General features: G+C 55.5%; 1 protein-coding gene across 1 annotated transcript in view; it reads right to left on the bottom strand.

The window, feature by feature from the left end:
- The window catches only part of ADCY3 (adenylate cyclase 3), a 77604-nt gene that overhangs the window by 3020 nt on the left and 62212 nt on the right, over positions 1-12372 (bottom strand). The window contains exons 9-19 of the mRNA XM_026519999.4: positions 10077-10205; positions 8342-8484; positions 8052-8213; positions 7088-7175; positions 6174-6290; positions 4185-4444; positions 3850-3915; positions 2410-2491; positions 1431-1589; positions 791-937; positions 121-240 (exon numbers count right to left, since the gene is read on the bottom strand). Of these exons, the coding sequence (XP_026375784.1) occupies positions 121-240; positions 791-937; positions 1431-1589; positions 2410-2491; positions 3850-3915; positions 4185-4444; positions 6174-6290; positions 7088-7175; positions 8052-8213; positions 8342-8484; positions 10077-10205 (1473 nt within the window). The remainder of the gene's footprint in view (positions 1-120; positions 241-790; positions 938-1430; positions 1590-2409; positions 2492-3849; positions 3916-4184; positions 4445-6173; positions 6291-7087; positions 7176-8051; positions 8214-8341; positions 8485-10076; positions 10206-12372) is intronic.

The raw sequence follows: 12372 nt of genomic DNA, 5'->3' as shown, positions 1-12372 counted from the left end.
GCAGTGCTCACTAGCGCCAGCTACCCTCGTGACTCCTTGCTTCACACGCTAGGTATGGACTGCCACGCTCCTGCCTCAGGAGGCAGAGCCCCATCTCCAGCCGCAGTGGTGCTTAGCTACCTTGTTGGAGCTGGCAAAGCCGTTGGTGTTGACATCCGGGGTGACTCCGGAAGCGGCCATGTAGGTGCTGCCAATGGTTTTGATCTTGGTGATGACCCGGAACTTGGGATTGTCCAGGAGCTGAGGCCAGTGTCAAGAGAGAAAGGTCAGCAGAGTCCAGGGAGATAAATGAGCCAACTAAGGGACAGGTGTGTGTGTTTACGACAACCTCACAAGGCATCAAGTGGTGCTTTCCTTAGCTCGCTCTTCTGCCACTTACTGGTCCCATGTTAGGCAAACTTGCTGATGGAGCCTCCGTTTCTGTGACCTTAACATGGAACAAAACTGCCAGGCCCCTAGGGTGCTTGAGCAGATATGTAAAAGTATTTTCCAGCAATACAAGTTACCTAATAAATATTCACTGAATCTGTATTTGAGGGTGCGAAGAACCCGGGGCCTCGGGACCTCGTTTTGGCCAGTCCTTATGCTGTGATCTTGTAGGTAATTTCCTAGGCTCCTGTCTTCCCCAGAGCCCCGCCGGGCTGCAGAAGCCCCTGCACTACAGGGAGAGGCTCGCACGAGGAGACGGAGCAGCTGAGGTAACTACAACTCTGACTCCTGCAGCCTGTCCTGACCTATAACCTGGAACGAGCTGGCTTTGGGGCAGGAGAGGGGCAGGAGGGGCACTCACAGAATCAAAGTCGGAGATGATCTCGTTGAGGAAGCGCAGACACTCAATGCCGCCGTTGTTGATGCTCTCCTCCGTGTAGAAGTCGGCGAAGTTGGGCAGGGAGGCAAACATGACTCCGATCTCATCGTAAGACTGGCTGTACAGCTCCTGAGAGAGGCAGGGCCAGAGCGCTCAGAGAAACGCCGGTGGAATGATGTACCCCAGAAATGACTGTCTTCCACACCCACGATCCGTGTACTCAGCTTTTTGGACGGACACCTCCCAGATCGTCCCAACTCTGAATTCTAAGGAAGTGGCTCATCATAACTTCGAACAAATGAAGTTTCTCTGGGCGCTGTACCAGCCCTGGCTTTGAGAAAGAGGGTGGGGCGGAGTCGGGAATGAGGCATAAGAACGCTTCTGTGTGAGGACATCACAGCTGACAGAGGTTGGGGCCTTCCAGGGACCTGTGGCCCACAGAAAACGTCTAAGCGGTGCCCTCTACCGAGAGCTGCTGCTGCAGTTGCTGCTTGCATGCGGCTCTGCCCGGACCAGTGCCGGCTCCTCAGGAGGCCTTGGGCCCAGAGGGGGGCTGCCGGAAGCAAGCCAGCTGAAGACACAACCTCATGGCTGCTGGCTACCAAGTGAGACCACCCCTCACCTCATCTCTCTTCTTGGACCCCAGGAAATGGCGTGCCACGTGCTCAGGCAACATGTTGGTGACCAAGGCCTCGTTCCAGCGCCGCATCTCGTAGACCCGTTCCTTCTGGTCGTGGACCTCAATCTTCCACAAGAACAGTGTCCTTGCCAATTTTTCCACCTGTGGACAGACACAGGCAAGGTGTGCTCTAGCAGGCCATTTGATGGAGAGATGAACAGAACTCGGAGGGGCTCCAGTGGAAAAACTGGCAGGAGGACCACCAAATGGCCAGGGAAAGACAAGGCAGAGAGACCCACTGATGGAAAAAGGCCACCCTGCAGCAGCGGTGGGCTTCCCTCGTGTGGTTCTGCAGAGTTCTGAGAGCCTTCTGGGTATGTGGGGGGCCTCCCCTAATTCTGGGACCTCATTCTAGCTACGGGTCGATCTTGGAGGCGGGTGGCAGCAGTGGGGATCGGCTAGCCCGGGGTGGAGTCCCCACTTCCGGCAGGCTCCTTGGGGCCAACAAGTGGCTAGGAAAGGCTGTACTTTCCCTGGTCAACCACTAGGGGGCACCTGGGCTACCGGGGAGCTACTTCCCTGACTTCTCCCTCTCTGCCTGCTGTTTTTCTTCCTTTTAACCAAACAAAACTTCATCAGCTTTCCTTTACTCTTCCTGCGCCGTGGGGAGTGTGTTACTGACCCCCAGAACCAGGGTGGGTGAAATCCACAAACCCCTGGCCTAGGAGACAGATTTTCTCTAAGCTTCGATGTCTCCTCCGTGTGCTGTGTCAGCATGCTGGAGGCCGTCAGGAGGAAGACGTAAAGAACTGTTCTCCTTGTATGACAAGGAAGGAAACCGGAAAATGGAGGGGACGATGGCTCGGCCATGGCCACATGACAGGCTGGGTAAGGGAAGCCAGCATTCCTGAGGAGCTTGGGTTCCTGGATCCTGAGACCAGATTGTGCGCAAGGGGGGGAGGGTGGGCAGGCAGGCACTCACGTGGCGTGAGAAGTAGTAGAAGCTCAGCATCATGACGAGGATCATCGCGGTCATGGAGTACTTAGAAGGTACCAGGGGCAGCCTGCGGGGCAGAGGCAGACTGGAGGCCCTCCAGCGGGGCTGGGCCCTTCCCGTCACCCTGGGCCGGACACTCCTAGCTCCTTAAGCACATTCACATCAAGTCCGGGCTCCCACAGGTAAATCTTCCTTAGATCACTGGGTTCCTAAAAGGCCGCCCAGGCCTGGCCCCTCCTGGAATCCACCTCAGGGCTCCCCAGATGTTTCATAAACACTGTAGGTGGGACCACGGAAGCCTCTGGAGAAAGGAGCTACTAGCATTGCAGTGATGGGATGAGGGCACCATTTAGGATTCTTTTTAAATAACGTCACAATTTTGTATGGAGCTACAGTTCTCATTACTATATAGTGTGTTGTATGAATAGATCACAGCTTGTGTACCCATAGCTGTTGACGTGGTTTGGGTTGTTTCCATCTGCTTTGGAAGTCTGTGTGTAGGTGTAGCTGTGATGAACAGCGTGACTATGAGCCATCCTGCACACACGTCCTGGGACGCAGAGGTGTGCACGGATTTCTGTAAGGTATGTAGGGCGCATTGGAATTGCTGGGTCGCAGGTCTGTTTGCAGCTTTACTAAATAATTCCAAATTGTTTTCTAAAATGGTTGTACCAATTTATACTCCCATCAGGAGTGAGTTACCATTGTACTTGGTATTACCAGACATCTTCATTCTTGCCAAACTGGTACGTGTGTAGTGGTCTTTTGTTGTGGTCCTAATTTGCACATCCTTGATTACGTGAATCCCTTTTATTTATTAGTGGCCATTTAGATTTCTTCTTTTGTGAAGGGCCTATTCAGTTCTTCTGCCCTAATTCTGTTAGGTAATTTTTTTTTTCCTTTAACTTACTTAAAGGTCTAATCAAGTCACTGAATCATAAAATTCTAAAACTTTAGAGCTAGAATGGACCTTGGAGAACTTCTAGTCTAATATCCTCTTTAAGATGTGAAACAGACAAAAAACTGGCCTGCCTGTGGCCCCAGAGACAGCCTTGCAGCAGGGGGCAAAGCCATGTCTTCTAGATCCTTCTAGATCAGGTGCTGTGCTCTTTCCTCCTCATTTCTCTGTGGTCTGCTCTGCCGGTTCCTGCTCCCCTCACCTCAATCCAGCCCCCGTCCCATACCCTAAACCACACTGCCGCTGCTCCCCAGGTTTTCTCTCTGACCCCGGATGGACCGCGATGGCCGGGTCTATACCATCGTCATTCTACCTCTGCCCAGCCCTCTTACGGAAACACATACTGACTTCTCTAATGAATATCCCACATCGTGTGCCTCTGAAGGGGTGAGATCATGCCCTTCTCTTGTCTCCAGAAGAGAGGGAGACTAAGTGCAGACCAGAAAGGGGAAAGCCGCTGCCCTTACCTGCCGGTGCCATTGAGCCCAGGGGTGGAAAATCCCTGCATCTTCTCTAAGGCGACTGCAGGGAAGCTGCAGGACAGAGAGTAGCACACTCAGGCCCCACCTGGGGACAGGCAGACGCCCAGCGGCCAAACACGGAGATAGCCGAGGTTGTCCACTCATCAAGAAAGGACAGGATCTACCCCATGATCACAATGAACTAGTGGCATGTCTGTGAGAAGCCACAAACCCCGATTCCCATACCATCTTTGATGAAGCCCAGGCCCGTGACCTTGAAGTGGGGACTTGGGGTTGGGAGGAAGGAGACAACACAAATCCCCAGACAGGCTTCATCTTACTCATGTTCCTGAAAACGTTTGCGGTCGTATTCATCAAAGATGGGGCGCCAGGCATAGATGTTGATGACGGCCACGGCCCCGGTGACGAGCAGCATGAGTGTGAGCTTCACCATGTGGCTGACCTGCACCAGCATGATGGTGGCGATGAGGGACAGCACGGCGACATAGTTGTAATACTTGGGGTTCTCGACGCAGCCGTCTTCCACCTCCAGCCCTGCAGTGCTGTTGGTTGGGCCTGTGTAGTACTGGAGACAGCTGAGCTGGAGGCCAGGACCGTGGGGCGGCGAGCACACGGGGCACAAGGGAACAGCAGACACTGGTCAGAGGCGGCTGGGTCGTGGCCACCACGTCCCACAGCTCCCTCAGAAACACGGACAGATGGGACAATTTATCAAGGAACAAGAGTACAAAAGTTAGTAATTCCCGCTAAGAGCTGAACCATTGCTCATTTGATGTTTATGAAAATTCTCGACTATTTGTAGTATTGCCACTTTTATAGAAAACCCAGAGGGGCTGGACTTGCTCCAACCAGCTCAACTGGCACGCAGTTGGGCCACAGCGAGGAGTCGGGTTGTAGGTTTCGCATACACCCGCTCCTGCCCACGGCACTGGGGCTTACGGCCAGCCAGGGAGTGTCCCTCACGGCTTTGCCGCCGTGGCAGCCCGTCTCTACTCCGACACTCGCGTTTCTGCAGCCTGGTCCCGCTGCTTGGCAGATGGAAGTCAGTGGAAAGTGCGTCCACACACTGAAGCAAACCCACTTTCTGTAACTTCCACCCGCTGGTGCTTGTCTGGCTCTGGGGGAGTTCTCGGCATATGAAAGTTTTCATACCTCCCTGGACTTTCCCCTCTGCCCTGGTGACGGGATCTCTAGCTGTCCTGCACCGTGTCCGTGACCTTGGTAAACAGTGCCCGCCAGGCCCGGCGGCAGGTTGCAGGCGTGCTCAGCCAGGCTAGGGCCTCGGCCTTCTCATCCCTGCGCTTGGGCACCACGTGACCAGGGGCACATTCGGCAGCTCCTAACTTCTCGTTCTAGTTGGACTTTGGATCAACTGGCATAGGGCTTTTTCACCCATGCTGCTACTAGAATAAGTCTCCATGGTGAGTTTTTTTCCTGTGCTTAAATTGTAAAAGGAAATAAAGCAAATGATGTAACATTTATTTGAAAAAAGTGGGCCTTCTTAAGGGCACGTACATCGCACTGCCAAAGTTGCTGGGAAGCACGACAGCCGACAAGAATGTCACGTGCAGCTCCAAGCTGCCAAGGCTCAGTGACTGACTGGTGGCTCTGAGTCCCCAGAGCTGACCTTCCAACTACTGTCCCCCCACCCCAAGAAAGCATCTGGCTGCCCCCTTGGGACCTGAAGCTTCTCTATGAATTGAGAGCAGAGATGATTTGTCTGCCCCTAGCCATTTGGGCTCTAGGAAGGTCTGGGAACGTTTAAATGGATGAAGGCCACCCAGAAGAGCTCCTTTAGCGGAACAAGTTTACCTCCCCTGGACACCTGACACTAGCCACACTGCAGGGAATACTTAAGACGTGCAGAATGCTTAAAAGCATTGTGCCCCTTGAGCAGTGAGATACGGAGTTTCTCCACAGGACTGGGATTTAGAACTGCTCAACCCTTGATTCTGTCACTTACTATGTGACCTAACACAAGTGAATTAACCTGACCCTCGAAGCTGTAGATAATGATAACAACTTCTTGGGACTGTTAAATGAGTTAACATCCAGCATGGGACCTGGGGCATGGTGTGGGGCTCTTGGACTCTGGGAGAGCAAGAAACTGGGGGAAACAGGTCAGTCTCAGGTTCCTGGGGTAGAAGACCCCCTCCATTTGGTCAAGGTGATCTGTTTAGGAAACTAAGTGCCACCCCAAACCTGTGTCTAGTGGTGGAGGACTGGTTGACCAAGTGTTCATACTGGCCAGTACAGAAACCTTTCCCCACTGAGAGTGGGTCCCTCCAGCAGGCACAGCAGGAGCTCACCATGTCCACGACATTTGCCATAACCAGAATGAAGATGGCTAACATGGCCCAGGTGTTCCTGGCCCAGCGGGTCCGGTCGATCCAAGTGGAGAAGGCCACGAGCTTCTTAGGAAAGGCCTAGAAGGAATGGAATTTCAAGGGCTATGAACTTTTTGACAGTCTTTTCTCCTATAAATAGGATTGCTAAGGACTCTGGTTGCCCCCCTACCCACCAGGAACCTAAAATGTAGTCCTTTGCCTGTGAGTCAACCATAAACTGGCAGAGCTGAGAAGGTGGTGCAGGAATCCGGTGCTCTGTCTCAGTCCCTCTGGAGGTGTTTGTGACACAGCAGGGCCCCCAGACACCGGAGCCCTTCCTGAAGCAGACACAGTGACCAGCCCAGGAGGCTGTGGGCAGCGCCAGCCAGCAGAAGCCTACTCCATAAGTCCCAGCAGCAAGGCCATGTCAGGGAATGATTTTCAGGGCCAGCCGTCTTTGCCTGGCTCCTCCTGCCTTTCCTGAGTCAGTATGCCCGAAATCCTCCAAGTCACCTGGCAAGCCATCTGCTAGGCTCGTTTCCCTCAAACACTGCTTTTCTCGGGTCATTCTGATCAGAAACTCTGCACGGCACCCCAGTTCTTACAGGAGAAACCCTCGTCCCTTTGGCTTTCACGGTCCTTCACGGTCAAGGCCAACCCCCTTCCAGCCAGGCCTTCTCTGCTTTTCTACACAGTTTCCCATTTGTCTGAGCTCTGGCGTAGGCACCGTGCTTGCTCAGCTGATGTGAGTGAGTGACGTGGAATGAATGGATGGACGAATGCCTGACCGTCCTGACACCACGGTCTATTTGTAAGGAGTCAAGGGCAGCATAACTCCGTCCCTACCACCTTCACTTCCGGAGGGCTTCTGAGCCAAAAGGAAAAGCGGCTCTTACCCGGGGAAAGATGGCGGCCAGCGAGCAGATTGTCAGGATCAGAAGCAGAACCTCCCCAACCACAAAGGTCATGTAGTTTGTCATTAGCCTGTAACAGGGAGACGACAGGGAGGGGGGCGGAGGGATCAGTGAGACCAGGGGACGGGCTAGGAGAGGAAAGAAGGGAGAAGGGCAAGGGCTCCATGCCTGTGCCTGGAACGTTCCCATGACGCCACCAACTCATGCCTCCTGCTGCACAGACGAGACAGAGGCCGAGTCAGGCGGCTGCCAGCTGAGTGCAGGGAACGCACGCCCCTCCCCAGCGGCAGCTGCTGCCGGGGCACAGATGCCCAGTAAAAACTTGGGGGTTCTCAGGAGCGAGCACTGTGCCGTGAAGGGGAGGCTGGGACAGGGCGGCTCCCCGGCTGCCGAGGGCTGCACAGAGCTTCCCAGGTGAACAGGGCCTCCCGTGCCCATCTTCGCAACTCTGAGAAACTCGGGGTCTCCACATCCTCCCTGTTCGCACCCCCACCGTTTGATTCCGGAGAAACCTCTGCTGCTAAGCCAGTGCCTGGTTCGCAGCCACCGCTCCCCTCCCTCTGGGTCTTCGCTGAACCACCGCCCCGCCGGTGAGGCTGCCCGTGCTGTGACCGCTTGAGGAGGGTCCCCATCTTCTGTCTCGTCCCAGAACTGGTCAAGCCCACACAGCCAGGGTCTCCGCCCTCCTGCACCCCTCTCTGTCCCTCAGCTTTCTCAGTCCTGGTTTTGATGCTAGTGCTATCCTAGAACCCCGGGAAAAACAGGAAGAAGGGGGTCCAGGGCATGGTCCTAGCAGCACCTGGGCCTGCAGTCAGCCGCGCCGTCCCCTGGAGGCCAGGAAGAGAGCGCGCTTTTGCTCCAGCGGCAGCTCCGGCTGAGGCACCTGCCCCCCTCACGCTCGTCCCCTTTCCCCTGGCCTGGCGGCTCCCGCCATGCCCTTCCTCACCAGGGGTCGATGAGTATCTCGACCAGGGCCGTACAGAGCAGGACGACGCAGGAGCAGCTGAAGGCAGCCCCGCTCTGCTTTTCCTTCTCCACTGAGTAGCGGGTTTCCATGTCGGGGTCCATGAACCGCATGGAAAGGAGGAAGGTGTTTCTCTTCTTCACCCTGCAGTGGACACAAGCCCCAGGGAACAAATGTCACACCTGCCTCGGCCAGTCAGGAAGGGGCCCCACTCAAGACGGTGAACTTCCTGAACCCCCAGGTTAGGCCCTACGAGTGCCCTAGCCACTTACACCTGGGCGGACTCTCGCTCCAGCAGGGCCTCGTTGAGTAGCTGGTTGAGCTCGTGCTCATCCTCGGAGGCGTCCACCACTCGGTCAGCCAGGTCCTGAAGGCGCAGCCTCCGGCGCGGGTTGGGGAACGAGGGGTTGTCGGCCTGCAGGCCGGTGCATGACGTGGGGGCAGGTGGGAGGGGTGCAGGAGGAGTCGGGGAAAGAGGGTGGTCAGGGGAGGGGAACAAAATGGATCAGACTCAGGACTAGGCCCTCGGCTCTAGAAACCACTTTGTGGGAAGTCTTCCCAGTGCCCCCACGTGTTGGGTCTGGACCCAAAGCCACAGTCCTTCCTGATTTTCAGGCCTCGTGGCCCCTAACAGCAACTCTGCAGTGACCACCTGCTAACGGCGGCCCGGGGGGCGGGGGGGGGCAGGAGACCGGGAGTGTGAGACCGCAGCTGGGGCAGCATAGTCCTGCCGGCGGGGGGAACACCCAGCCATGCGCATCGGCATCTCTGGGGAGGTGAATGACCCCCCAACCCTGGGGCTTAAGGGAGCTCTTAAAGGAACACACATCCAGTTCATTTCGGGGAGGAAGGTCTGAGGGGGGAAGTTCTGGGGGGAGGAAGGGACAACCTTGTCACTAGTGGGGTGGTGGGGCTGGGGTACCTGCTACCATTTTTATTCCCATAGAAGAGAAGCATCGGCTCCAAAAATATGAATCCAAACTGTGATTACACGGCCATCAGCCCAAATAACAACTGACACTGAACCCATCAGAGCTGTGTGTGCGGGTCCAAGAATGGATCTGGAAGCCAGAACCAAGACAGCCCAGCCTTAAGCTCGGGTGTGCCACCGGCTGACAGTAGGACCCATGTCACTCATGTTCCCCAGCTCCAACTTTGTTCTCCGTAAAATGACGTGGGAGGTCTGTTCTAGCACCAAGAACCTCTGTCCCCGAAGCACGTGCTGGAGAGCACGGCTAATAATTGTGAGAACAGAAAAACCGCAGGCTGCTAGAACCATCTGCTCCCTTGTTGCTGAGTTACATCGGGCTATATCTCCACTTTCTATCAAAGTCACGCTAGGGAGAAGTCGGTGAAAGTCATGGTGATCCAGAAGAACCCAGCTCCCTCTCAGCCCCGTCTCCCCTCTTGTTCCGCAGCACCTGGTCTGGAGGCACGGGGGCAGTGAGAGTGGGGGCGCTGCCAACAAGCTCGCCTTGGCAAGGCAGAGGGTCCCGTCCCAGAGCATCTGCCTTTGTCAGTGACTGTGCTCGGGCAGCTGTTGAGTAAAGGACAGGTCCTGGATGCTCTCCCAGGATGGACCCTGTCCGCGGGGGACAGCATGTTCACTCCTTTGGAAACCCCCCATCTGTGCCCAGGACTTGTGGAGTCTGGACCTCGCCAGAGAGGTGAGCCCACCCTGAAGTCTCCCTTCCAAAACAGTCTCATCGGATCCTACAGAATTTTCCACGGATGTCCTCACTGCCCTCAAAGCCACAGGGTTCTGGGACGGGAGGGCTAGACAAGGCCTCAGAGCTGAGCACCTCTTGGGACTGTACCCACCCCCACCCCGGTAACCACTGAGGAGACAGTGGGAACAGGGTAGGCGGTGACACCCAAGGTGACGCTGCTGAGAAGGAACAGAGCCCGGGCCAGTGGCCGGGTCTCCTACTCCCGCACAGGACGTTCCCCACAGCAACCTTCACCTCCCTGTCCCCTGCCACCGCCCGGCCCTCAGCCTGCACGCACCTGGGTCTCCTGCTCCTCGGGCTCCTCCGATGTGGAGCCGCCGGTGTGGATGCTCCCGTTGGGCTCCTTGGTCTCGATGAGGGCGGGCGAGCTGGGCTTGGAGGAAGCCGGGGCTCCGTTCAGCAGGGCCTGCCGCGGAAAGCAGCGGCCGTCACACACCAGACACGGGCAGCTGCCCACCTGCCCCCACAGACCTGGCTGGTCTATCAGTCCGAATCCCGCCTCTAGAGTTTAGACGCCTGTAGACTAAGAAATGTCACTACCCGACTCCTGCTCTAGAACGTTACTTTTAAAATGCTGCACACTCCTGGTATCTACTTCTACTGTGAGACTTTTTCTAAGCAGAGAAAGACCCTCTCATTCCAACTCCCATTTCTAAAAGAGTTACTCAACACGGTGATCCACAGAGGTCCTTTTCGGCTGTAGAACCTGTCGAATGCCTTCTAGAAGTCTGAATGAATCCCATAAGCCCGTTTCCCCAGTGACGAGTCCTTTTCCCGGACAGAGTAAGTTAAACCCTGCAACACGGCAAACAGTCCACTCATTTCACAAGCGTTTGCTGAGTCCCTACTGTGTGACACACGAAACGTCCTGTGTGAACTCACATTCTAGTGAGGAAAGGCAGACAGCAGGAAAACAGGTCAAATTAGTACAGTACGTAAGAAGGGTAAGTGCTCGGAGAAAGGGAAAGCGGGAAAGGGGCAGGGGATCACTGGGGAGCGAGACGGTAACGGGGAGGTCAGGGGAGGTGTCACTGTGAGGATGACACTTCAGTGATGAACTGAAGGAGTGAATCCTGCAGCTCTAGGGGGGATGGGGGCCCCCCAGGAAGAGAGAGAAGCTGGTGCAAAGGAGCCCCAGGCCATGGGGCAGCGAGTGCAAGCAGAGCGTGGGCCTGGCTGACCATCACCCGAGCAGGGGGTCACCGCTCCAGTCAACAAGGAGCCCCTACAAAGCTGAGAGGGGGCCGATGCGGGTACAGAGCCGGGCAGTGAGGGTGCCCCCAGGGGGGCCAGCAGGAGGTGCGTGGGGATGGGGTAAAACTGCCAACGTGCAGACCCCTTAGCCATTCTACTTCGAGAAATTTACGTTTTTTAGGCAGGGGCATTAAGAAAGTTAAAAGTCAACTTTACAAAAATATTGAAAACCTCAACGGCCATAACACGTCACTGAAAGAAGAGTTGAGAGAACACTGTCCGTGTTTCCACCGGAAACAGGGCTGGCTCATTGCGTGACGGGGCACTCAAGGCGGCAAGGTCACTCTGCCGACCTCCATCGCCTGCGCCGCCCTGGGCAGGCAGCATCCTCCGCACGGACGCGCTCCTACCCACCCAGGGCTCCGGCGCTCACGCCGCCAGCGATGCAACCTCGAGCTCGACTCTCCTCTGGAAGTTGAGGAATGACTCGAGCGCAACAGCCTCACAAAGCCCGCTCTGCCCGGGCTCCCTGCGCCTCAGTTGCCCCATCTGCACCCTCGGAAGCGCGTCAGGCGCGGCGAGCAATGCCTGATCCAAACTACACACCATGCAAGGCTTGTCGGAATAAGCAAAATAAAATACGAGATGAGAACAAACCGGAACGAGTGTGGTCCCAGAGACCTACCTGACTGCTTTGTGACCTCAAAGTGGTCCCTGGTAAAACTCAACTTGTGGGTAATTTTTGAAAAGAATTGCATTTCTCGATTTATTAAAAATTTTATATGCCAGAAATTATAAATTTCCTACCACTCTACAGAAGTAGCTGATTTCTTCAATTATTGTCAGTTACTGTCTTGTAGAACAGCTTAGAAGACACATTTTTAATTTGTTCTCGGGAATATATTAAAGTTCTGCACCTAGCACTCTCAAAAATACGAAGGACTCGTTAATTTTGAGGCAAGGTCAAGTCTTTCATGAGGCTCTACTTTCTACCCTGGCAGTTCCTGATTTTCTGAGACAGCTTCCAACTTTCTTGAGTTCTTTGCAGCATTTAACTGTAGCTCAGCACAAAACACCTTGAACTGTCCTTTGCTCTAACACTGGAGCCTAGGGGGATTTTAAATCACCCGGAGTGAGGTGGGGTCCTACCCGCCTGTGCGTCCCTCCCGGGGCTGAGTTTGTGCGAGCTGCACGCGGGAGGGACCCACGCACATCTGGGATGCGGTGCGGCCGGCACGTCGGGGGCACGGGCCCCGCTCCGCCACCTACTAGATCTGCAACTTGTGCCAAGTTCTGGGCCTCAGCTTCCTCCTCTGCAAAGTGGGTGTGACAGCAGCCCCCTTCCCGCAGGGTCGCCTTGAGGAGTGAGGTAATGGCCG

Source organism: Ursus arctos, unplaced genomic scaffold, assembly GCF_023065955.2.
Source record: "Ursus arctos isolate Adak ecotype North America unplaced genomic scaffold, UrsArc2.0 scaffold_8, whole genome shotgun sequence".
Lineage (NCBI taxonomy): Eukaryota > Metazoa > Chordata > Mammalia > Carnivora > Ursidae > Ursus > Ursus arctos.
This window is presented reverse-complemented; position numbering and strand designations above follow the sequence as displayed.